This window comes from Medicago sativa, chromosome 5 (genome assembly GCF_051527215.1).
Source record: "Medicago sativa cultivar Bolivia chromosome 5, Bolivia_mono, whole genome shotgun sequence".
Taxonomy (NCBI): Eukaryota; Viridiplantae; Streptophyta; class Magnoliopsida; order Fabales; family Fabaceae; genus Medicago; species Medicago sativa.
The window spans coordinates 49,342,800-49,366,249 of NC_140753.1; the positions used below are offsets into that span (position 1 = coordinate 49,342,800).

General features: G+C 32.0%; 3 protein-coding genes across 3 annotated transcripts in view; all 3 read right to left on the bottom strand.

Moving 5' to 3' along the window:
• Positions 1-13,062: 13,062 nt before the first annotated feature.
• On the bottom strand, positions 13,063-18,182 carry LOC146922664 (uncharacterized). Its single transcript, XM_085711590.1, has 2 exons — positions 17,750-18,182; positions 13,063-13,778 (listed from the first exon to the last, which is right to left on the bottom strand). The coding sequence occupies exons 1-2, from the start codon at positions 18,180-18,182 to the stop codon at positions 13,063-13,065; spliced, it is 1,149 nt and encodes a 382-aa protein (XP_085567716.1).
• Positions 18,183-18,210: 28 nt separating this feature from the next.
• On the bottom strand, positions 18,211-19,494 carry LOC146922665 (uncharacterized). Its single transcript, XM_085711591.1, has 2 exons — positions 18,988-19,494; positions 18,211-18,465 (listed from the first exon to the last, which is right to left on the bottom strand). Exons 1-2 carry the CDS (start codon positions 19,492-19,494, stop codon positions 18,211-18,213), a joined length of 762 nt encoding a protein of 253 aa, XP_085567717.1.
• A 3,506-nt stretch (positions 19,495-23,000) lies between these two features.
• Positions 23,001-23,450, bottom strand: part of LOC146922666 (uncharacterized) — a 29,903-nt gene continuing 29,453 nt past the window's right edge. Inside the window, exons 5-6 of the mRNA XM_085711592.1 lie at positions 23,237-23,361; positions 23,001-23,121 (exon numbers count right to left, since the gene is read on the bottom strand). Of these exons, the coding sequence (XP_085567718.1) occupies positions 23,001-23,121; positions 23,237-23,361 (246 nt within the window). The remainder of the gene's footprint in view (positions 23,122-23,236; positions 23,362-23,450) is intronic.

Here is a 23,450-nt window from a genome sequence, read left to right on the forward strand (position 1 = left end):
TGAAACTTGGTATGGAAGTTTGTGACACATTTTGTTCTGTTCAAACGATATAAAATTGTTTTGTTGAGAACCTACACTTTTTGACTAGGAAAAAAAAAAAAAAATACTACTACTATAGAAGCATACTACGTGTTATTCCCCTGTCCCTTGTCCCTGGAAAAATACTTGGTAGTTGCAAAAGTGGTTCTTTTCAACCATAAATACTTGTATAATCTGTTAGTAATAAATCGAATGATCAGCGAAACAACAGATTGTTCAAAAACACTGAAACACTTTTTGAGCAGTTTTTAGATAAAGTCAAATTTCATTCGTTGTGGTAGCTTAAAGCCAATAAAACCACTTTTGTGTACGGTTTTCAAAGTTGGTGGTCGAACCCTTTACATTGTTTGGATATCGATTGACTTTTATGTGTAATTAAACATTGTGACAGTTTGTTTTACCGGGTTGGATCTTTAGTACACCTTGTGCTGAGGAGTGTCCAGCGCCGATGTTAATATAATTCTATTTTGATTTTTTCAAAAAAAAGTAATAAATCGAATGATTGAAGTTTAAATTGAAATTTATTATATTGTTTTAGGCAAAATTGAAACGTATGATTTAATAGTTCATTTAATAATATATATGCATAAAGAGTTATGTTATATCAAGCCACTAAAATCGACCCGAAAGCATAGCAAAACATCATCCCAACTTTATATTCCACTTGTTAACTTTTACTTGGTTTTCACCAATATCCCTTCATTTCCGCTAAGCTCTCTTTTTTATTAATTTTCTTCACTATGCTTTCAGGACAATTTTAGTCGCTTAATATAGCATAGCTCTAAAAGGGTGAGATACACATAGATTGTATTGTGGCTATAGAAATCACAGTTATGTAGAATGATGCAACTTAACATCACACGTGCGATGGCACTCCCAAATTAATGGTCACAACAGGTCACAACATGATTAGAAATAGAATTAAAATTTACAACATAATAATGGTCCATTCGACTTATTCCTCAAAAAATGGTCTGTTCAATTTGAGAATGAAATTGTTGTGATAACAGCTGTATTGAACCAGGCTAGGAATCCTGTCTTTAACACACTCTACTAACTAAATTTTTATACTCCCTCTGTTCCTTTTTAATTGTCACATTTTGACTTTTTACACAAACCAAGACAACAAATACTTTTACTACTTTTGATACAACAATTTATCTTTTTCCTATAATAACCTTAATCATTTAATACTTCATTTCATACATTTCTCTCTCTGCAATAAATATATAGGGGTAATATAGGTAAAGTCACATTTAATGATACTTTGAATTTTGAAAACGACAGTTAATTAGAAACAAAAATTTTATGCAAAAGTGACAATTATAAAAGAAACGGAGGAGTATTTAAATGGGTGTCGGTAAATTATGTGAATGTCCATAAATGAAGTGAAACTTGTATGAATTTCAGTCTATAAGATTTAACATAGTATTGGGAGAATTGAGAATGAACATGTGCTCCATGTTTTGAGTCACTCATTTGAAGAGAGTGTAATCTCATATGTATGCATGTCAACCTAGAATACTCTAGAGCATCTGCCCAGAGCAAAAAAACTACCATGAGTTAAAACAATTAAATTTCAAGTTTTTTTTAACCCTCAAGTTTATGGGTAAAAAAAAAGACTTCTAGTTATTTAAAATTGGTTAGAAAATAAGTAAAACCTAATTAAAAAATTGTTTTAATAATCAGAATTTAAACTCGGTTATCTAAAACAATTTATCTTTAATTAATCTCATTAACCGCTTGATAAATTTGAAGTGATATATGTTGTCTTAAAAAATGTCTTAGAAATGTCTTGATAATTTTTCTTAAATTCTAATATATGAAAAACTATTTTTTTTTTTAAGTTAAACTGATCCACCAAAACTAGTACAAGAGAAATTGAACATATCTTAAAAGAAGTATGGTCTAAGATCGCAAGTCAATCCGATCAAGCCAGAATTACTCACCATTCAATTAGATACTTTTTTTTTTTTTGAGCAAAATTCAATTAGATACTTGTCAAAACAGTTAATTTGTTTCTTTTATTTTTTTTTTCTTCTAGCTCTTACCCTTTGGATTGGACAATAAAAACAATTTTGCCTTGGCAACAACCACTGAACAAAAACAGCAACATATATACAATGTAAAAACATTTCACTTTAATTAGTAACCTTTTGCTACCCTCCTGTCTATTCCATTTTGGAAGTTGGTAAAGATTCTTGTCTCTTGTTTTTTTGTGAAACTGTTTCATGGAAGATTTCATTCATTTCATTAGATACGAAGTGTTATGAATGGACCATACAATACAATATTCTAATGCAAAACATATTGAAAATTGCCTTTCACACTTCACATAATGCTAAGAAATATCATAAAATGACTAATTTAACTCCAAATTTTATCTGTAGTTAACAACAGTCAGTTAAAATCTATCGACAATTAACTACCGATGAGGTTATGTTGGTGATTTTGTGGTGTTTCCTAACAACCTTTGATGTGAGAACAACAATTTTAAAACACATTTGAGATTATAGCACCTATATCAAAACCATTTGTCTAAAACTCTCTTTTGTTGTCTCTCGTTTTCTGCTGTCGGTGCCGGTTTTGAACATTCTTGATTCTTGTATGTACTTCTCTAATCTCATCTCATACATAATTAAACTAATAAACAGGTTATGTCACTCACTAAATTCTTTTCATTCATTGAAAAATTCCCAATGACATAGTTAATAGGAATAGTTAGATTATGTCTATCTCGGTTGTTTTGTTTTGTCTTGAAAACAAATAAACAAAGCAAGGGAATTGTTGGATGTTAGACCTCTATGAAGTTCAAATCAAATAGAAGGTAGGAAATTAAATTAACAAACAACAAGATAAATGCAATAATATTATTTAGTTGGTGACTCTAATTCCAACCATTAAAATAACAAATTGAGGTACGGTGGGTATGTACAAAAAATAAAATAATGTCACAAAATTTTAAATTCTATATGGAGGTGAAGGGATTTGATGTTGGTCTCATAAAAAGACATAGAATCAATAAGTTAGTACAATGCATCAAATTGTTAAGTTTCTATCAACTTTCCCATCTCTTTCTCTGAATTCCTAGAAGGTGTCCTACTCCAATAGTATAGTCCAAACTAGATAAGTTGTATATAGTCGTAACCTGCTCCAAAACGATGAATCGGCCCCAAACGTGTGCAATGATTAATTGGTACTGACTTTCAATTTATATATAAATTCACACACGCCACGATTGACTAGTCTAATTATAAATAAATTAATAATGAAATTGATAGTTTGAGAGGTACGTATTAACTACATATCCTCAAGAATATATACATCAATCATTTTTTATATATTTGTTAGCTGATATTTTAAATGAAAATGCATATCATGATCATGGATCATTGAATTGTACGCATAAATAAGTTGTAGAGTACACACATCGACCTTATAACAACAGTATGCATGCATTGTCAAAAAAAAAAAAAACAGTATGCATGCATCAAAAAAAACATGGCATTCGCCATTCGGTATTTTTTGCACACTTCTTAATTTTTTTTACTTACATATATTAATTTTTAATACAAAATAATATGTTGAAATTAAAATATTATTATATGTCATTTATAATCCACTAATGATGGATCTATAGCACATTGATCAAAGGAGACTGTAGTCCTTCCAAATTATTCTAAAACAATTACTATATTGATATACTTTGATAGGTGATTGCTCAATAAAACTTTTCTCTACTAATTTATGTGAGTTTTAAAAGATATTTACATAAGCATTTATATACTTTTTGGTAACATTTAATCAAAGTTTTTATAGGGAAATATCTAATCATAGTTAAAATCTTATAATGAAATTAAATATTTTATTAGAGGAAAATGAATTAAATCTTGGCATTGCTTGGAAAGGGAATTGAATTGCAATGCATAACAGCGTAGCATGATTGGCTTGCTTGATTAGAAATCTAATATTCTAAAATGATATTCGAATGCTTAATTGACGGCTTTTAATTTGAAAGAGAAGTGTCTTTCAAATGATTTAAAGAGAAGTGACCCTCTTCAACAAAAGAAACAAAAGAGTAGTGACCACCCAACAAATTAATATGCTCAATCATTGCCAATCGTGCACAAATTTCAAGAAAGAGATAGTTAATTAATTTACATGAAATAGAAATTTCACAATTATCCACTTGCTTATAAATCAAAGAAAAGATATCCTTATAACGTGATATACAATTGTAAAAAAGAAAAAAGTGAGATATACATATACAGCGTGAAAGAAATTCCTAGGCAAAAGAAAAGGAAAAAAGCAATTCGATCGAGTAAACCACTATTATGAGTCTTACATTATAGGCGTTTAACATAAGTCAAAATGTCCCCTTTTAATTAAACCTCATCACCTCTAATAAGATCAGGAATGAAATACATGAACCTTTGATGACGTTTTCCTTACTGGCCTTAGGTCCATTATATGGAAATGGAACTTTCATGAGGGAGTGTTGTGAATTCAAAAATCAAATTACATCAATAAATTTAGATATGTGTGGAGTAAGAGTTAGTAGCAACTAAAACCAAAGTTGTCTCAACCAACAATAACAACATACCTAATAACTAAGCAAAGCTTGCTAAGAGTAAGATTTTCAATTTTTCAAGGGGTTTATAATGTTTCCTAACCCATAAATCTCCGCCAAAGACACACAATTCTTAGCCTCTAAGTTTTCTAAACACTCTCTCCATTGATTTGATAAGATTCCATAAAAAAGAGTGAGAAAGGTTTAACTAGAGGTTCAGATCCCATGGCATGCGCCTCGCTCATGACAACAAATGAGTCAAGAAATGTCAAATTTTTTGACTCAACTCAAACTAACTTATTATAAATAAAAAGTAGTATTTTCTGACAAAATTACATATGTAATCCATTAATTTTTGTGTTTGTATCATATCTTAAGTTTTCCTTAAAAAAAAGGGTTTTCTTATCCCACATTTAAGTCAAATTATGAGCATGAAGTTATATTTTTTAAGAGTTTCTAATACATAATACATTGTTCTCCCTTCAAAAAAAAAAAATTATGGATTTGTTTTGAATTAGTGATGATGTTGTTTCTCAGCTTAAATGTGTTAGCGCAGCACAAAATGCTTGCAATGCAAGCTAGGGTTTTTAGGGTTTTGATTATAGGAATTTGCGAGAATATAATCAGAAGATTAGAAGTATCTAGATTGTGAATTCATTAGATTGTGAATTACACATACAAAAAGTTTATATACATGGTTTAGTTATGTAGCTTAAGAAACAAGTTATCTTCCAAACCCTAACTACCTTTGCTAAAATCTAGCTAAAAATGTAACAAACTAATAACCAACTTGGTTACTATGTGTTTTAACCAAACAAACCTTGATTAAAACACAAATCATCTAAACTAAATTGAATTAAAACTAACAGCATGAACATAGAATAGTGATCACTATTTTTTTCTGAAAGGGTTTATAGTAGTAATATGGATAAAAATCGTATTCATAGTCGTTTATGTCATGCTTAAGCAAATATCAATCCTCTAAAAAAATTATCTAATAATAAAATGTAAAATATATTTTTTTTTTTTGTCAAAAAGAAACAGAAAAAAGTTGTACCAAAAAAATATCAATTTCACTGAAATTTATTTAGGGATGGATATTTTCGTTATTTTTTTTTTTGTCTTCTTTTCACATATCATTTTACTTCATCAATATATTCTTTTTAGGGGATTTCATATTGTCTTGTAATTGAAGATAGTTTAGCAGATAACTTTTTCTGAAGAGGTTTACCAAATAACTTTGATACACATATACGTTAGAATCTCGTAAAGAACAAGAGCTTGAGGTCCAAGGCTCGAAGTTGGGATAGTGTAGAAAGAAGCAATATCCAAAGCTTGGGACTCAATTCTCTAGCTTTACTTTAGTAGATATAGATGGATATAGTGTACAATGTAACAAAGATGAACGTGCATTTTGCGTAAAGAGAAACAAGTCGTCACGTGATCCAAGGATATCACAAAGTTCCAATCTTATATTTTAAGCTTTTGGCTGGCCCTTAATTTGGCGTATATTCAGTTCACATTGGGATGAACCTTAACAAAGACATTCTAACATTATGTACCATCTCTCACTGCTCTCTATGTAATTAATTCCAAGGATTGATAAAATAATAAAAAAGTTAAGGTATTCTTCTTTTTTAAGAAAAGTGGCAGATAATAGATAAGTCGTCTCGTTGGCAATCACCAGTAATAGGGCGTCTAAAGTGCAGCATCAACGCTTCCTTTTCCATCATGCTGAACTGTACAAGGTTTGACATGTGATTAAGGGATAATGAAGAAAAATTTGTTCTTCACTTCTTGCCCGACGCTTTGGTCACAACCTATTTGCTCCATGGAAATTGGTGGGGCCTTAGGATTGCTTCATGCTATCAATTGGGTGCATGATCTACAAGTTCACCATTTGGATTTGGAGTTAGATGCGAAGATAGTTGTAGACTACTTCAAAAACGGGAATCATAACATTACATAAGTCGGTACTATATTAGATAAATGTATACGTTGTTGTAGCTTATTTTTAACAAATCTTCATGTCGAGTTTAGTCGAAGACAAGTGAATGAGGTAGCTCATACATTAGTTAGAGTGACCACATTCTTTGTCCCCATACTTTTATTGATGTACTGCTATGTATTAATGAGTTGCTATCTATTGAAATGTTATAAGTATCTTTCTTTTAAAAAAAAAGAAAGAAAGATAAGTCAATGTTATATATACTTACAGTAGATAACTCATAAGCAGAGTTGTCAAATGGACTTGCCCTGCCAAGACTAGTTCGGTTTAGGAGGCCTGGCTAGATAAATGGGCTAAACCGGCCCCAACCCATTTATAGTTTGGCCACATATTTTAGATCACGGCCCAATCCATGTGGACCATGGGCCAGTCCGACCAGTCCAACTTTATTTATCTTTTTTTTTAATATATTTTTTCACTATTTTTTGTCTTTTTTTTATATATTAGTTTCTCACATTTACCTATTGGATAGCTTAGCTCAGTTGGTATGAACAATGCATAATATATGCAAGGTCCGGGGTTCAAACCCCGGCCACCACAAAAAAAAAATGGTTCGACATAGAAGTGTAAATAATTTTTACATTAACATTGAATATTTTGTTAAAAAAAACATTGAATATTAATTAAATTCTAGATTTATTCCTTCGATTGAATCAAATTAATAATTTATAATTTATAAACTTTTAAAAATTTAATTCTTTAGCTAAACTTATCCATTTTAACTAAGTTTATATATTTAAATAACTTTTTATTAATAATTTATAAATTAGAAGTTTTTTAAAAATATTTAAATAACTTTTTATTAATAATTTATAAATTAGAAGTTTTTTAAAATTTTGTTAAAAAAAACATTGAATATTAATTAAATTCTAGATTTATTCCTTCGATTGAATCAAATTAATAATTTATAATTTATAAACTTTAAAAAATTTAATTCTTTAGCTAAACTTATCCATTTTAACTAAGTTTATATATTTAAATAACTTTTTATTAATAATTTATAAATTAGAAGTTTTTTTTTTTTAAAAAAAAAGATGATGTATTGTTTAACAAAAATCAAATGAAAATGTTGATTGTGGTCCGACCTATAGTCTGATGGGATAACCTCGCCCAATCCAAATTTTATATTGGTCAAATTGGATAGGACAAAAAAAACCGGAGTGCATTTTGGATAACTTTTCTTATGACCAACCTGTCCAAAAATGTGGGTTAATAGGTCGATCCATTTGTCTGGCTCATGTTTGATAACTCTACCCATAAGCTAGTTAACCTATACCCGAAAGTAGTTATCATATTCAAAAATTTAGAGGTTAAAATAATTTATAAATATAATATATTATAAAATTTAATTTGATTAATATTTAAAATGAGACTAAAAATGATATAAAATGAGAAACAAATATGATATAAAAGTTTTTAAGTCTCTTAAATAAATTGTGGAGCCAAGCTAATCTTATATATGTTATATATAAAAGTTTGTAAGTCTCTTAACCAACTTTTGGATCCAAAAACAGGGTTAATATTGTTGTTTACTATCTTATATATAAAACTCCTTAGGTCTCTTATGCAACTTTTAAAGACAAAAATAGGGTTAATATTGTAATTTTATATCTATTTGAACAAATTGAACTTCCTTTCTTTTTTGGCATTATCTTATCTTATCTCATATATAAAAGTTCTTAAGTTTCTTAAAGAACTTTTGGAGGTAAAACCTGGGTTAGTATTGTAATTTTATATTTATTTTAACCAATTGAACCTAAATTTCCTATTTTCTTATTGAACTTTAATTCCCTAGTTTTTTTTTATCTTGTATATAAAAGTTCTTAAGTCTCTTAAATAGGGGTGGCAAAAATACCCATGTCCACGGGTATCCGTGGGTAAAATCCGTCACGGGCATGGGGCGGGTAGCTAAACGGGTATCCACGGGTATAATAACGGGTATTTGACTACCCATTATTATATGGATATGGACATGGATTTGATTGTATCCATACCCACGGGTACCCATACCCGATAATGAGTTAAGTAAATTACTAAATTATCTTATATATCTTATGTTATTACTTAAAGTTGTTACCTTATTGAAGGAAATTTTACCGCCCACCTAAGATTTCTCATTAATAACCTATTTTTATTTTTAATTTTTTTAATTCATCTTATTAAGTTCACCATTTTCACTTCATTCACATCATAAAACATATTCTATGGATTATATAAGAATCATAAATTTTCTATGGATTATGTATGATTTATGAAATTTTGAATGGATTATGTATGAATGTTTAAAAGTTGAAGTTTTTGGTAGGTAATTAATAAAAGTTATTATTTGTACCAAAAAAATAAATAAATTCAAAAATCCATGGGTACCCATGAATACCCATGGATACCTCAATACCCGCGGGTACCCGCATAGTGGGTACCCACGAGGGTATGGGGCGGGTACGGGTATCATATTTATCCAACGGGGCGGGGACGGGTATCATACTATCCGTACCCATGGGTACCCATTGACATCCCTACTCTTAAACAACTTTTAGAGTCAAAGTATGGTTAGTGTTATCTTATATAAAAATCGAGAAAACTAAGCAACTTTTTGGAGTCAAAAAAGTTGAAACAATTTTCTTTATTTTATTATTTTTTAAATGTTTTTACCATGCACATAATGTTGCAAATTAGTCTTTAAAGGTTGATAGTATCTTCTATATCTTAGCTTGTATATAACTTTTTTTTAGAGGTATCTTATATATAAAGTTGTTAAGCCTTTTAAGCAGCATTTTATGTAAAAAAAAATTGTTACAAATTTCCTTATTATGTCTTTTTTATGGTTTTATTATGTACATAATGTTGCAAATTAAATTATTCTTTAAAAGATGATAGTATCTTATCTTATATATATAATAGTTTATTATGTCACTTAAGCAGGGTTTTCTTGGAGTAAAAAAAGTTATTACAAATTTTCTAATTTTATGTCCTTATGGTTTAATCATGCACAATGTTGCAAAGTATTCTTTAAAGGATGATAGTATCCTATATATAAAAGTTGTTAAGTCACTTAACCAAAAAATTTAAGCCAGAAAGTTGTTACAAATTTACTAATTTTCTATCTTCTTTTTATGTTTTTATCATGAATAATGTTATGCACATTATTCTTTAGTGGTAGTATTAGTAAGCTAATTGGATTATGAGATACTGATTACGCTAGAGATAAAATAGAAAGAAAAAGCACCAATGAAAGTTGCCAGTTCACTGATGAAAACCTTATCTCTTAGGCAAGCAAAAGACAACAGACAATTGCACTGTCAACAACAGAAGCAAAATACACCTTAACTGCAAGTTGTATCAAACATATTTTTTTGTCAAATATTAGCTTGAAGACTACCCGTAAGTGAAAGTAGCATTCCAAATTTATGTGATAATATTGTTGCTATTTGTCTTTCTATAAACCCTATCTCACACTCTAGAACAAAGAATATTGAAATTATACATCATTTCATAAGATACTATGTTCAGAAAAGGATCTTTGGTATAAAATTTATTAATACAGATCATCAATAAACTTATATCTTATATAACCTTTAGCTAAAGATAGATTCAATTTTATTAAGCAAAATTTAAGCATGCATTTTATCTTAGAATAAATATTAAACTACAAAATGTCATGCTGCGACGTGTGATGTTAGTACTATTGAGAAATTGACCCCCTGGATAAGTAATCCTCTAGATTATTTGACCCTCTGATCAAGTGAAGCTCTGGAGAATGCGACCCTCTTTGTAAGTTGATCATTTGTGCTAACTGTGATGAGACATTCTTGGGTGGTCACTAGACCAAAGCATTTTATTTGGTCACAACCAATCACAACCAACCAATGTGTGACATGCCATCACATCTAAAGAGAAGAAGAGAGAGAAAATGGACCATCCAAAATTTTTTCTATGTGTGTCCAAATGCAACTTTCTTGGTCATGGACCACCCAAGAATTTTCCAACTGTGATAAGGTCTTTGGAACTTCTATTTAGTGCATGACGTGGAAAGTGTAGTAATAAGCTATTTGTGATGCATGTCCTACTATTCATTCCACTTTTTAAAATGTCTCTTTACTCATTGAATATTAACCTCCTTGAATTAAGACTGTGAAAAGTGTGCCCCCTAAGTCATTAATAGTGCCATTTTTCAATGCTCTGTCGTGAGAAGTGAGTATGGTGAGAAAAGAAATTCTCAAAATCATATACGGTAAATGACGGCTTGTTTGGTAACACCAAAAAAGAGCTTTTAGATTTTAGCTCATATTTTATAAGTTCGTTTGACAAAAAATAGCTCTGTTTGGTAACGCTCTTTACAACGAGCTTATAGCTTATTTCAGGAGCTTATAAGCTATTTTTCAGAAGCTACTTCAAGTAGCGTTTGAGCTTATAGTTTTTAGCTTCTCATTTTTTCTTCCATTTTTACCCTTATTTTTCAAAGCAAAATTCAACTTTATCCTTTATAATTAATACTCCCTCCGTTTCAAAATGAGTGTCGCTTTAGCCAAAAAAATTTGTTTCAAAATGAATGTCACTTTCAGTTTCCAATGCAATAACAACTTTTTCTTTTCAATTGTATCATCCAATTAATACTCTGTACACTACTTCTAAAATATTACTTTTAAAACTAACCAATACTAGTTAATAAGGATAATTTGGTAAAATAACCATTCTCTTTCTTTTAATCATTGCATTTCTTAATATGTGTGTAAACACCTAAAACGACACTCATTTTGAAACGGAGGGAGTATTTTGGTAATTGCATCTAACCATTGCATTAAATTACTCGATAATTCTCCAATGTTTATTTTTTTACGATAGCGTAATAACATTGTGTATAGATTTTTTTGTACTTTTTTTTGTCTTACGATAACCTTTTTTTTCACGATAACTTAACAACACGTGTTGGTAATTTTTTTTCCTCTTATGAAAGCTACATATTTTTAGATAATATTATTTATAGATAACTAGCGAAAAACGGGCACTTCGTGCCCGTATTTCCGCTTTTTTATTGCGGTAACGTTTAAAAATTATGAACGATATTAAAAAGTAAGTATTTATTAAAAAAAAAAAGCTGAGAAGGGAGTGTAATTCAAGCATCTTTGAGGGGAGGGGAATGTAATTTACTTTATATTTTTTAAATGATATAGGAAAAAAAAGATATACATGTATTCATATTGTGTTTGTTACATTTGTTATAATATTTAAATTTATTCTTATCTATTTGTTACATGTGTTATTTGTATTTAAAATTAAGGGTATTTTTGGAAAGAAAATTCCAACCCAAAAGTGTGTTGAAAGGGGTAGTTTCCTTTATATATAGTATAGATACATCTTGGCAAGCCAATTAAAAAATATGATAATACATTAGGTGTTTTTTTATTATGTTTAACATTTTTTATAACGTATAAACACTTAATAGAATATAAATTTTAGCTAAGAAAAATTAATTTATATTATAAATTAAAATGTCCTTTTAAAATAAATTTATATTAATTGATATAGATTTAATTATGATATTTTTACAGAATAAATTTTATTATGAATTGAAAATAAATTTATTAGTATGAACTAAGAATGCCCTTTATGTCATTTTACATTTATTAATTTATATTATAAATTAAAATGTCCTTTTAAAATAAATTTATATTAATTGATATAGATTTAATTATGATATTTTTACAGAATAAATTTTATTATGAATTGAAAATAAATTTATTAGTATGAACTAAGAATGCCCTTTATGTCATTTTACATTTATCAGCTAATTGAACCGCTAGTTTTACGAAACACTTTAGTTAGCTTATCAGCTATCAGTCATCAGTCATCAGCTATAAGCTATCAGCTAAAAGCTATCAGCTAGCTTATCAGCTAAAAGCTATCAGCTAACTTATCAGCTATCCGCTATTTTTACCAAACAGAGCCGTCAAATGTTGTTGTAAAATAGTGAGAAAATTGCTTTTCTGACATAGAATACTCCCTATTGACACAAGTAAATGACGTTAATATCCCCAACGGAAGTTAACAATCGCTACATGATACGCCAGCAGTTAACAGCCGCTAGAACTCAGCGGTTGTTAACAACCGCTGAAGCTGAAGTCAGCGGTTGTTAACTGCCGCTACGTGCTTGACCATTTTCCAGAAGCTCTTTCCTAACCAATTTTCATTTTCATATTCATTTTCATCTAAGATTTTCATCAAATAACCACTTGAAAATTCTTCTAAAATTTTCATATAATAACCAATTGATACCTAAACATATTCATCCAATATTTAACAGGAACATGGTAAAATTAAAACGCAAGAAATGATATAAAACGAACGTACGTATATGTCATAGAAATAGGAAAATGTACGGAACATGTCATAATAATACATCATGATCATCATAGTCAAAAAATACATAAAAAAATCCTAATAATAATCAGCCCTGCCTACCATGCCTCTGCTGCCCCCTGCGCCGCCTGGCAATCTGATAAGTAAGGGCAGGGCGAGTAGCACTAGCTATCCGCATGACCTCCTGGACAATCTCCTCTTTGCTCATCTCGGCTTTCCTGGCCACAATATCATCAGCTATGTGCGCCACATCCCGGACGATCGTCAGTGTGTCAGGCATCTCCCTGGCATGCTCCTCCTCTATGATCTGCTCCACGTTCGTCGGCCTGGGAGGGGATCCTTCAGCAGGTGGGAGAATGCGAGGGTGAGAGACTCTGGCATACCAAGCCATGTAGCCAAGAGCATGCTGCCATGGTCTCTCACACCCATCTCCCCAAACAGTGAATAACCATGGCTGAGCGTCCATCAACACAGTGGTCAGCATCTGTGTAGGCACCAGAGGGACATCTGACGGATGTCTGGGAATGTCTTGCACAAAGGATAACTGTCTCTTTACCCGCTCAGGTAAATGACGATACACCCTATCCTTCCCGCACATGAGCCATCCCGAGTAAGTGCACAAGATCTGAAATGGGTGCACGTCTCTGTGATCACCACAGGTAGAAAATCTGACGTCATCCACCTCCAAGCGATCCAGGCGTTGGCGGTAATGGTGCACATCCTTATGTCCCCTGCTAGTAAGCCATCTCCCAGCACATGGTCTCTGCGGCTCCCACTCCGGGTTACGCTTCCTTGGGTAAGGACCTGGAAAATGCTCCAAAATCCATCCTGTTATACCCTAATTTTGGACCTAAAAAATACTTGTTCAATTCTTCTTTTCTTGCATTATAAGTCATTTGATATGTCTCTGATTAATTGCATCTTTCTCTGCATTTTATTTCAATGGTATTTGCAAAAATTCACATAGAAGGGTATTTTAGTCATTTCCTATGTCAAAAGTTCTTTCAGTCTTTTAAAATTTTGTTTGAGTCTTTTCAAGTGGTTTGAATAAGTCTTTGTTTCATTCTATGTCAAAACCCATTTCAAAAATTGCATTTGAAGTCATTTTGAGTCAGTTTTGCCCCTAGGGGCATTTTAGTCTTTTCATGCGTTAAAACCCTGTTTAAATTCTAAAATTTGTCTCTGAGTCTTTTAATTTGTTTGAATAAGCTCTTGCTTTAATCCCTTGTTAAAAAATCATTTTAAAATTGCATTTGAGTCGTTTTTAGTCGTTTTAGTCCCTAGGGGCGTTTTGGTCATTTCACATAATATTTCCGATTCGTTTTAATCTGCTTTGTTGTTTTTAATCGTCTCATTTTTTACGTTAATTTTCGATTTACTTTTTCAATTCAATTTTAGTTTTAATTTTCATTTTAGTCCGCGCACTTTGGTTATTTGCATTTTAATCCTTTTTTTTAGAGTCCAAGTGCCATGTGTCCAAATGTTATTGGTCCACAAAAGTTTGTTACAAGTCAAGTGCCACATGTCTCTATCCTATTGGTCCAAGGCTAATGACTTAGCCTATAAATTGGTCAAAGGGTCAATTCATTCATTCACCAATCATTTTTACAAAATTCCACAAAAAAAAAGTCATAAAATTTTTCTCTCTTTTCCCTCTTTTCCTTTCCCTCACATGTTCATTTTCTTTCATCACCCTAACCAACTTTTCCAACCACCACTCCACCACCATAACAACTTTCTCTCTCCACCACTCCTCCTCCATAACTAACCACCTTAACCACCAAAAACCACCCAATCTTCATCATTACAATTCCAAAACCACCACAACCTTCTCCATAACAACCACCCTAATAACCTCCTAACATCACCGTAACCAACACAATCCACCACCACTCCACCACGGCAAACCACCATTCCAACCACTCAACCACCATCAAAGACCTTCATCAATCACCTTCTGAATTCAACAACATCGAAACGCACAAGCTCCGAACGGATTCAAGGCCAAACCAAAGAAGAAGAGGACGAAGCTGAAGCCAAGGGTAAAGGAACAAATCATAGGACCGAACCTGAAGCAAGAAAGAATTGGAACAAGAAAACAGAATCTGAGCTTCAATATTCGAACAAGACGTGATCAAAGAAGAGAAGAATCGTCCAAGATCAAGCTTGCAAAGGTTCAGATCAACGAAGTTTCTGGCGAAATCAGAATTGTTGTTGCCGCTTTCCGTCCGAAGTCCTCTACTTCTCCGATCTTCCTAAGGTATCCTCACTTCCTCTTCTTGGATTCAATGACCAATATTGTGCCCGTAATTGTTGTCTGTCCAAATCGATTGTGGTTCCATGTACGAATTCGTTTTATTCCTCCATTTTCGCGTCAGATTCGAAGCCGTTATTGTTAGTGTTTGCGTTTTCTTGTTTTGCACCTGCGTTCATTCTTGTGTGCTTGGGGATGAGGGACGATTGATGGTAGGTTAGAGAAAGGTGATTCAGGGAATGGTTAAGAGGGGAACTCTGTGTTTTGTTTGCGATGGGAAAAGAAAGAATGGAACGATGTGAAGAAGAAGAAGCTTCACACGTTTTTAGCTTGTGGTTGACCCATGGATCCAATCCAGACCCAAGCCATGACCCATAACCCGCTCCATGTACCCAAAGCCCAACATTTTTTTGCTTTTCTTTGCCTGATTGTTATATCCACCCCCCTGTTTCTGCTTTCTTGCTATAAAAATTGCTATTTGTACCTCTGTCTGTCCAAACTTGTTTACAAAGATCCTAAAAATTTTTCTACATATTCTTGATATTTTTCTTAACATTTTTGTGACATTGTTTTGTGTTAAAGCCTGAGAAAAGTATTTGAAGCATTTTTTTTCTTATTTTTGTTAGAATTAGTAATTTTCTTGCACTTTTTGGCCTAAAAAAAAACCTTTAAAAATTCCTAAAAAAATTCCTATGTGTTCCTAATCATTTTCTTGATATTTTTGTAATATTGTCATATGTTGAATCTTGGTTAAAAATTGTGTGATATTTTCTTGTCAATTGTTTACTATTTTTGTAAAAAAATTGTGAAATTTACATGTTTTTTGTGGTTAAAAATTCTCTAAAACTCCAAAAAATTTCATGCATGTTTCTTGATAGTTTGGTGGTATTTTTGTGATAATTGTTGCATGTTAAAAATTGACAAAAATAATGTAGTTAATTTTCTTACTATTTTGTGATATTTTGTGCTAAAAATTGATGAAAATTTGCTTGTTTCCAATTCCAATCCTTGATAAATGTTTGTGGTTCATGATGGATGATTTTATGGGGTTTTTACTACTGTTTGAATGTGTTTTTTACTGGACATGTGCATGTGATGATTGGTTGCTTGCTTGGCAAGTTTTGTTTTGTGAATAAATGGTGCAAATAGGTCTAAATTCACATAAAAATGCAAAGTTTACAATGACACTTGGATCCTCATTTTAGAACCTGGATTTTTATGCCTTGAAAGTATGTTGAGTTGTGAGGATTATAGGTCATACTCTAGTCTTGCATTGGTGATGAGATTTTAGGCCTATTTCACATTGTTTTTGCTTATTTTTTATGCTAATTTTCATTACTTTTGTGATGATAGATTTGACTTGCTTTATATCTTGTGCTACTAACCATTTGTTCATTGTTTCATACATTATGAGCATTCCATACTTCATCACCTCATTCACTTTAATTTCTTGCACTTTAAGTTTCAATTTCATGCAAAAATTAGAATGTAAAGATTTAGGAATTCTTGTAATATTTTACTTTCATGCTTTTAATTTCTTGGCAAAGAGGCCATAGAATGTATCTAGGGTGTGATGTAAAGGACAATGGACTCTAATGATGTACACCGACACAAGCACCGACACATGCACACACACCACTATAATATAGCTAGAATATGCATGTTTAGATGTATGTTTAGGATTGTATGTTTAGATGAATGCCTAGGACTTATACTTAGAAAAAAACCAATTTTCCAAACAAATGTGAACAACTTCACTCAAATCTTTTCCAAATAAACCTTGGGATCCAACATCCCATTGAATTTTCCTTTTATTTTCTTAATCAAAAATCCAATGAAAATAATCATACTTTGACTTGTTTTTGCAAATGACTAATTCAACCTCATAATTTTCCAATCTCATGCCCTTGAGGCCTCTTTCTATTCTTCAAACTCCATTTTCAAACTTAAAATCAACCAACAAAAACAAAAACATTTTTGAGAGAGAACTACGGTGGATTTGATCCCTTAATCGGGTACGTAGGCAAGGAATCAAAATTCCTTCAATTCAAATAAAATAAAATTCCAAAAACATTCTTCTCCCTCCAATTCTTCACTTAGAAACTTTTAGGTTTAATAAATACTTTTCAAGTAGCATTTAAAAATAAAGCGCGCGCGTAGAAATTAAAGACGGTTCCTATAGGATACTATAGTCGTTATGGGTGCCTAACACCTTCCCGTAGCGAAAACAACTCCCGGACCTCGATTCTCAAGGGTTTTGCTTACTTTTTCCCTTCCCAAGAAAAAATAAGATATCACCGGTTTAAAAGGTTCAAACATAATCAATGTTTGACACCCGAAAACCAAGATAAAACACATCCCTGCAACAAAATAAATAATACACAAAAATAATTATTCAAGTTAAATATTCAATAAATCTAAAACATTATAAAATAATCTAACATGATAATATCATTTACTCTAATAAATTCATAAAGAAATTAAGATAAAGATTAAATTATTACCATAAAAAGAGTCGTACAGCCAGCCATCGTTCTGTTATTCAAGATAACATAATCATCCAGATACGCGTACAGGTATGCTAAGGTCATCCCTCCCCATGACCACTTCCCAATCGCCCCCAAGTCCGCCATGCAATCAAGATATATCAAGTCGATGTGTCTGTTCGTTTTGTTAGTGAACAGCGCACAACCGACGAGATATAGTAGGAAACTCCTCACACACCACGCCCTCCTCATGGCTCTCTCCTGCAGCTCCTCCCTCGACTGTGGATCCTCAAGTCGTCTAGCCTCTGTCAGGTGCTCCTCATAAACCCGCTTCAGTGCGGGATAACTGATATGACCAGGAGATTCATTCCTAACCTCAGCTCTGGCATCAGCATCTGACATACCCAACAACCTGGTCATCAGATCAATTGAACGGTCCCTATCCATCGCCTCGTCGTGGTCCAGCATGTGGCCGTAAATAGGAATGTGCAAGAGATTATGCACATCGTCCAAAGTGACCGTCATCTCCCCCCACAGGTAGATGAAAACTACTGGTCTCCATGTGCCACCTCTCGCATAGAGCACGTATCATGGCATGGGTCACAGTCGAATACCCAGTGTGTATCAAACCCTGGAGGCCAGACCCCTCCATAGGCTCCCAAAACCACCTCAAAGCCGCCTCCAGCTTATCAAGCTCTTTCAACCTTTTCATTGCATTTATGCTCTTGTGACCCACTTGATCATGCCACATCTGAAATTCAAATTAATTAAGACATTGTCACTATTTTAAATGATTCAGACACTTACGCTACATAATATTAAATAAATTAATTCACTTACGCTACATTCTTCTAAATATATAAATCAGTTACGCTACATTATTTCAAATAAATAAATCACTTACGCTACATTATTTTAAATAAATAAAACACTTACGCTACATAATTTTAAATAAATAAAACACTTACGCTACATAATATTTAATAATTAAAACACTTACGCTACATAATATTTAATAATTAAAACACTTACGCTAGGTTATATTTAATAATTAAAACACTTACGCTACATTATTTTAAATAAATAAAACACTTACGCTACATTATTTTAAATAAATAAATCACTTACGCTATATTATTTTAAATAAATAAATCACTTACGCTACATTATATTTAATAATTCAAACACTTACGCTACATAATATTTTAAATAATCACTTTAAAGCATTTAAAGAATTTTAAACAATTTAAACACTTATATCATTATGGTTCACCCAAAGAGGGTTCGCCACGTGCCTCGCGTAGTCGGTCAATAGTGACATGGTCTCAGGTCCTCCATGAAAGGGAGGCTCTCCAGCAGGATACGACAGTATCAATGGAACACGACGACGTCGTGTCTGAGTCGCCGCCTCAGGCTCACCCTCAGGAACAGTATTATTTGCCACAAGATAATCCTCAATAACATCTTGTGGCACCCCCTCATCCTCTGCCTCGTCCTGCAGCGGCTGAAAAAACATCCTCTCCTCCTCTATCCGATCATATCCAACAAAACCCTCATCCGCATAAGCATGCGCTGGTGTCGGATCAACCACCTGGGAGTCATCCACATGTGCCTGTGAGCCCTCTCCATGTATCCTCGGGTCCCTGCGCTTCCGAGTCTTAGGGACATACGGGTCTTCAGCCCTCTTTTCTCTCCGAGCACTAGCGGTACTTGCCTCTTTACCTTTCCGCATCCTATCCTCTCTAATAACCCGCTGCCGCTCATCCGTATCCCTAGCCATATCTGTACAAAACAAATTTAAAAACATATATTAATATTAGTTCTATCAATTCAGAGAATGCATGTACAGATACAAATATTTAGAGAATGCATGTACTTCAAAGAAAATTTATAAGTACACATACACATATTTTAAAACGTCTCATATTTACACATACACGTAGTTAATAATATATTGAATCTGTAACAGAACATTGTACATATACATGCATTACTCAGAGTAGTTTTAAGTTCTTTATAAAAACAACTAATAACCAACACTTACGCTAATCTCAATTCATAGCCAACTCATAACCAACACCAACACTAATCGCAATTCATAACCATAATACCAGATACATATATACATTATTAAATTTAACATATTTGGAAGAAAAAAAATCACAAAAAAGCAAGATTATTTCACTTAGGCTTTTCATCAAACACCTTAAGTGCATTTTAAAATACTAGCACAATTAGTGTTAATTCAAAATCAAATTCAACTACATTGTACCAAAACCTACTCTAAACAACAATGTCAGCTTAAACAATCCTAAACAACATCTAATTCTATCATAATTTGCAATTTTTAAACCTAACCTAAACCCTAAACATTTTGCTAAAATTTTTGAAAACTAACACCCTAAACAACCTACATTACATGTAAATAGGAAGAAAGTTACTTACTTGTGTAATTACTTGAAGAAATTTGCTTCAAATCTGTGCAGTTGAATGTGGGGTGAAGTTGGGTTTGTGTTGGTTTGAACTTGCAAGTCTGTGTTGTTAACTTACTGGAAGTTTTATGCGTTTTTAACATACAGAATGCAGCGGCAGTTAACTGCCGCTGGGACACAGCGGTAGTTAACTGCCGACGTATCTTCCAGCGGTAGTTAACTACCGTCAGGGGCATTAAGGTCATTTACTTGTGTCAATTGGAAGTATTCTTTGTAAAAAAAGCAATTTTCAAATAGTGATCCATATGTTTTTCAAGCCTTGAATTCTAAAAGCCCAAACTTCTCTCCATTTAATTAAACATAGACTGCTTTCTTGTTTAGTCTAATTTATTTTGTACAAAAAGGTTGCTCTTTAGGCACCCTTTAATTACTGAAAATTGAAACTACTGTTACGTTGAGTGGTAGTTAAGTGTCGTTCGTCATAAATCAGTAGTTAAGTATCGTTCGACACTTTCTAGATCTATCCAATCACTTTTTAAATCAGTTTAACTAATTTAAAAAGTCTCTTGAACGATAGTCAATTACCGTTGAGGATAAAATGATCATTTTCAAGTGTTTGATAGCAAACCATAGATACCTAAAGAGCAATTTTCAAACTCTTAAGAAGACACTTGGCCTTCTTTATAAAATTCTTACTAAGACACTTGGTTAAGTTCATAAGAATTTGACTCACAAATTGTTCTTTTACTAATACAAGATAGATAAAATATAAATATCATAGGCACACTTACAAAGTAATTATTTCACCTTCCTTTATTTCAAAAATGAATAAAAAGTTAATTCTACTATTTACTTGTTTTAATTTTAGTTTTGTGACCATTGAAAACTTGCTTTTGACTCACTCAATAATGAGTTGATTAAAATTCTGATACCAATATCAAAATCTGGTTGATAAATTTTTCCTTTTTGAAGAAGTAAAATGAATGAATCATCCAAGCACAAGGTGTGTAGTAATGGTAGGGTAAATTTTTTTTCATGAAGAGCATTACAACTGAGAAAATATCAAAGGCAAAGATCTCGTTAGTAACTGATTTTTGTTAGTATATCTAGTAGGTTTATCTCAAACTTCTATTCTTGATTGTTTTGTTTTGAACTTACATAAAAAAATCCAACGAGAAATAACCATTTTACAACCGACATCTGTATTCCAAACCAATAGATTAGGCAAATTATGAATAACAATGAGAGTTTACATGTATTTAGAGAAGTTTGTTGAACACTTATGGCAGGAAAAAGAGAAAGCAATATTAAAGAACTTTCAACTATAATCGAACTTTTCCGATCCCAAAAAAAACTATATATTTTTGGTGTAAATTGGATATACATGCAACTGCAAAGTCTAATCTATTCAATCTTATAGGACTCAAATGGACGACAAAATCAAAAACTATATGCTAAGTCTAACGGTTATCTTCATTTAACTAAATTATTTGATCCTAATATTAACACCTCTCTTACACTCCTTGTCCCCATCTGTTGTGTTTCCCAAACATATATAAATGCAAGCTAGTGGTGTGACATCATTTACGCAAAGAGAAATGATATTTGTACAACCTTTTTTGACAAATTTTAAACAACTTTCTTATCATACTCACATTATATTCTTACTCTCTCTCTCTTCCTTTTTCTCTCTCCATTGTTTTTGACCAATGAGAAGAGAGAAAAAAGAGGTTGTCATAAAAATTGTTAGCAAATGGTTGTTCAAATATCATTGCTCTTACCCAAATGTGTAGAATTCACGAAAAGTTTGCTGGAAAAATATACACTAATGCAAACTCGTAGTGTGATTGGTGTTACTATAACTAGACCATTGACCCGTGCTAACACATGGGTCATATAGAAGGTAATATTTGACGGTAATAGGTAACAAAATAGTTTAGTTGAAGTTCAAAATATCAAGCATATACGTTGATACAGTATCATAACATAATATTTCCATAACATCGTCCTTGGTACTATAACATAACATAATATTTTAGAAAGTAAATATTTGACATTAAATGCAAAAATGTGGATGGAAATTAGGCGAGAGAATTATGTTAAAATTAGGTTTAATTTTGCGAGACGGGTTAAGATTTATAAGTAAGAGAAAAAATAGGACTTAATTTTCGCATGAAATTAGAAACATAACTTGACTGTAGATAAACATTAAATGCAAAAGTGTGGAGGGAAATTAGGCGAGGGAATTAGGTTAAAATTAAGTTTAATTTTGCGAGACGAGTTAAGATTTATAAGTAAGAGAAAATTGTCAATAGCTTAGTGGTCAAATGGTTGAGAAGAAGCCATTAAGACTCGGGTTCGAATCCCTGCAAAGGCTTTTTTCAATAAATATTTTTTAGATTAATTGCGTGGAGAAAGGAGGGAAATTTTGAGGTTAAAATTAGGGTTTAATTAGGGTTAAGGATAGCTTCACGGGTTAACATTTATAAATAAGAGACTAGAACTATGACCCGTGCTGACGCACGGGTCTTATTTTCATGTAGAAACTCACAATTTCACCTAAGTCAATATTATACTATAGTAGAATAAGTCATAATAAATATAATAACAAGTTGTAAAACATAGAGAGTACAAAATTTATGATACATTCAAAGCTATGAATCATAGAAATAGAAGAACTTTAATTCTGTTAAATCATAGAAAGTACACAACTTAAGGGAAATTGTCGGTCATAAATAATTAACAATGAAGAAGTTTAATTCCGGTCAATCCTTCCAAGTACACAATTTAGGATACATTGCGAAAAACTTTGTGATAAACTACATTAGACGTTACATCAGTGTCTTCACCATCATCATCGAATATTAATATCTTCAAACCTTCTCTTGAAGTAACCCTTGACAAAGCCACATACAATTGACCATGAGAGAAGATAGGCGATGACAAATATACGCCAACACATTTCAAAGATTGACCTTGGCTTTTGTTTATAGTCATTGCAAAAGAAACGGTAAGCGGAAATTGCTTTCGTTGAAACTTGAAAGGAATTCTAGTATCAGACGGTGTCAAAGTTAATCTTGGAATAAAAACTTTATCATATATGTTAGAGCAAAAATCAACACGCAATCCCAGCCATTTCCCCAATCATCCTCCAATTTGATAGAAGTAGTTCTGATATCCATCATCTTCGCAACTTCTCCTTCATAAATCATCACCTAACACGGAAAATAAATTAACATGTCAACAACCTAACAAAAAAAGACAGGCGCTGGTAAATATAAATATGCTCACAACAAACATTTCC

Excerpts from the sequence above, each read along its gene's own strand:
- LOC146922664 (XM_085711590.1), bottom strand. The coding sequence starts at position 18,182 with ATGCTGGACCACGACGAGGCGATGGATAGGGACCGTTCAATTGATCTG. Across the intron at positions 13,779-17,749 it reads TAACAGAACGATGGCTGGCT|GTCCTTACCCAAGGAAGCGT; the intron begins GTACGACTCTTT and ends AGCATTTTCCAG.
- LOC146922665 (XM_085711591.1), bottom strand. The coding sequence starts at position 19,494 with ATGGCTAGGGATACGGATGAGCGGCAGCGGGTTATTAGAGAGGATAGG. Across the intron at positions 18,466-18,987 it reads ACGTGGCGAACCCTCTTTGG|ATGTGGCATGATCAAGTGGG; the intron begins GTGAACCATAAT and ends TTTGAATTTCAG.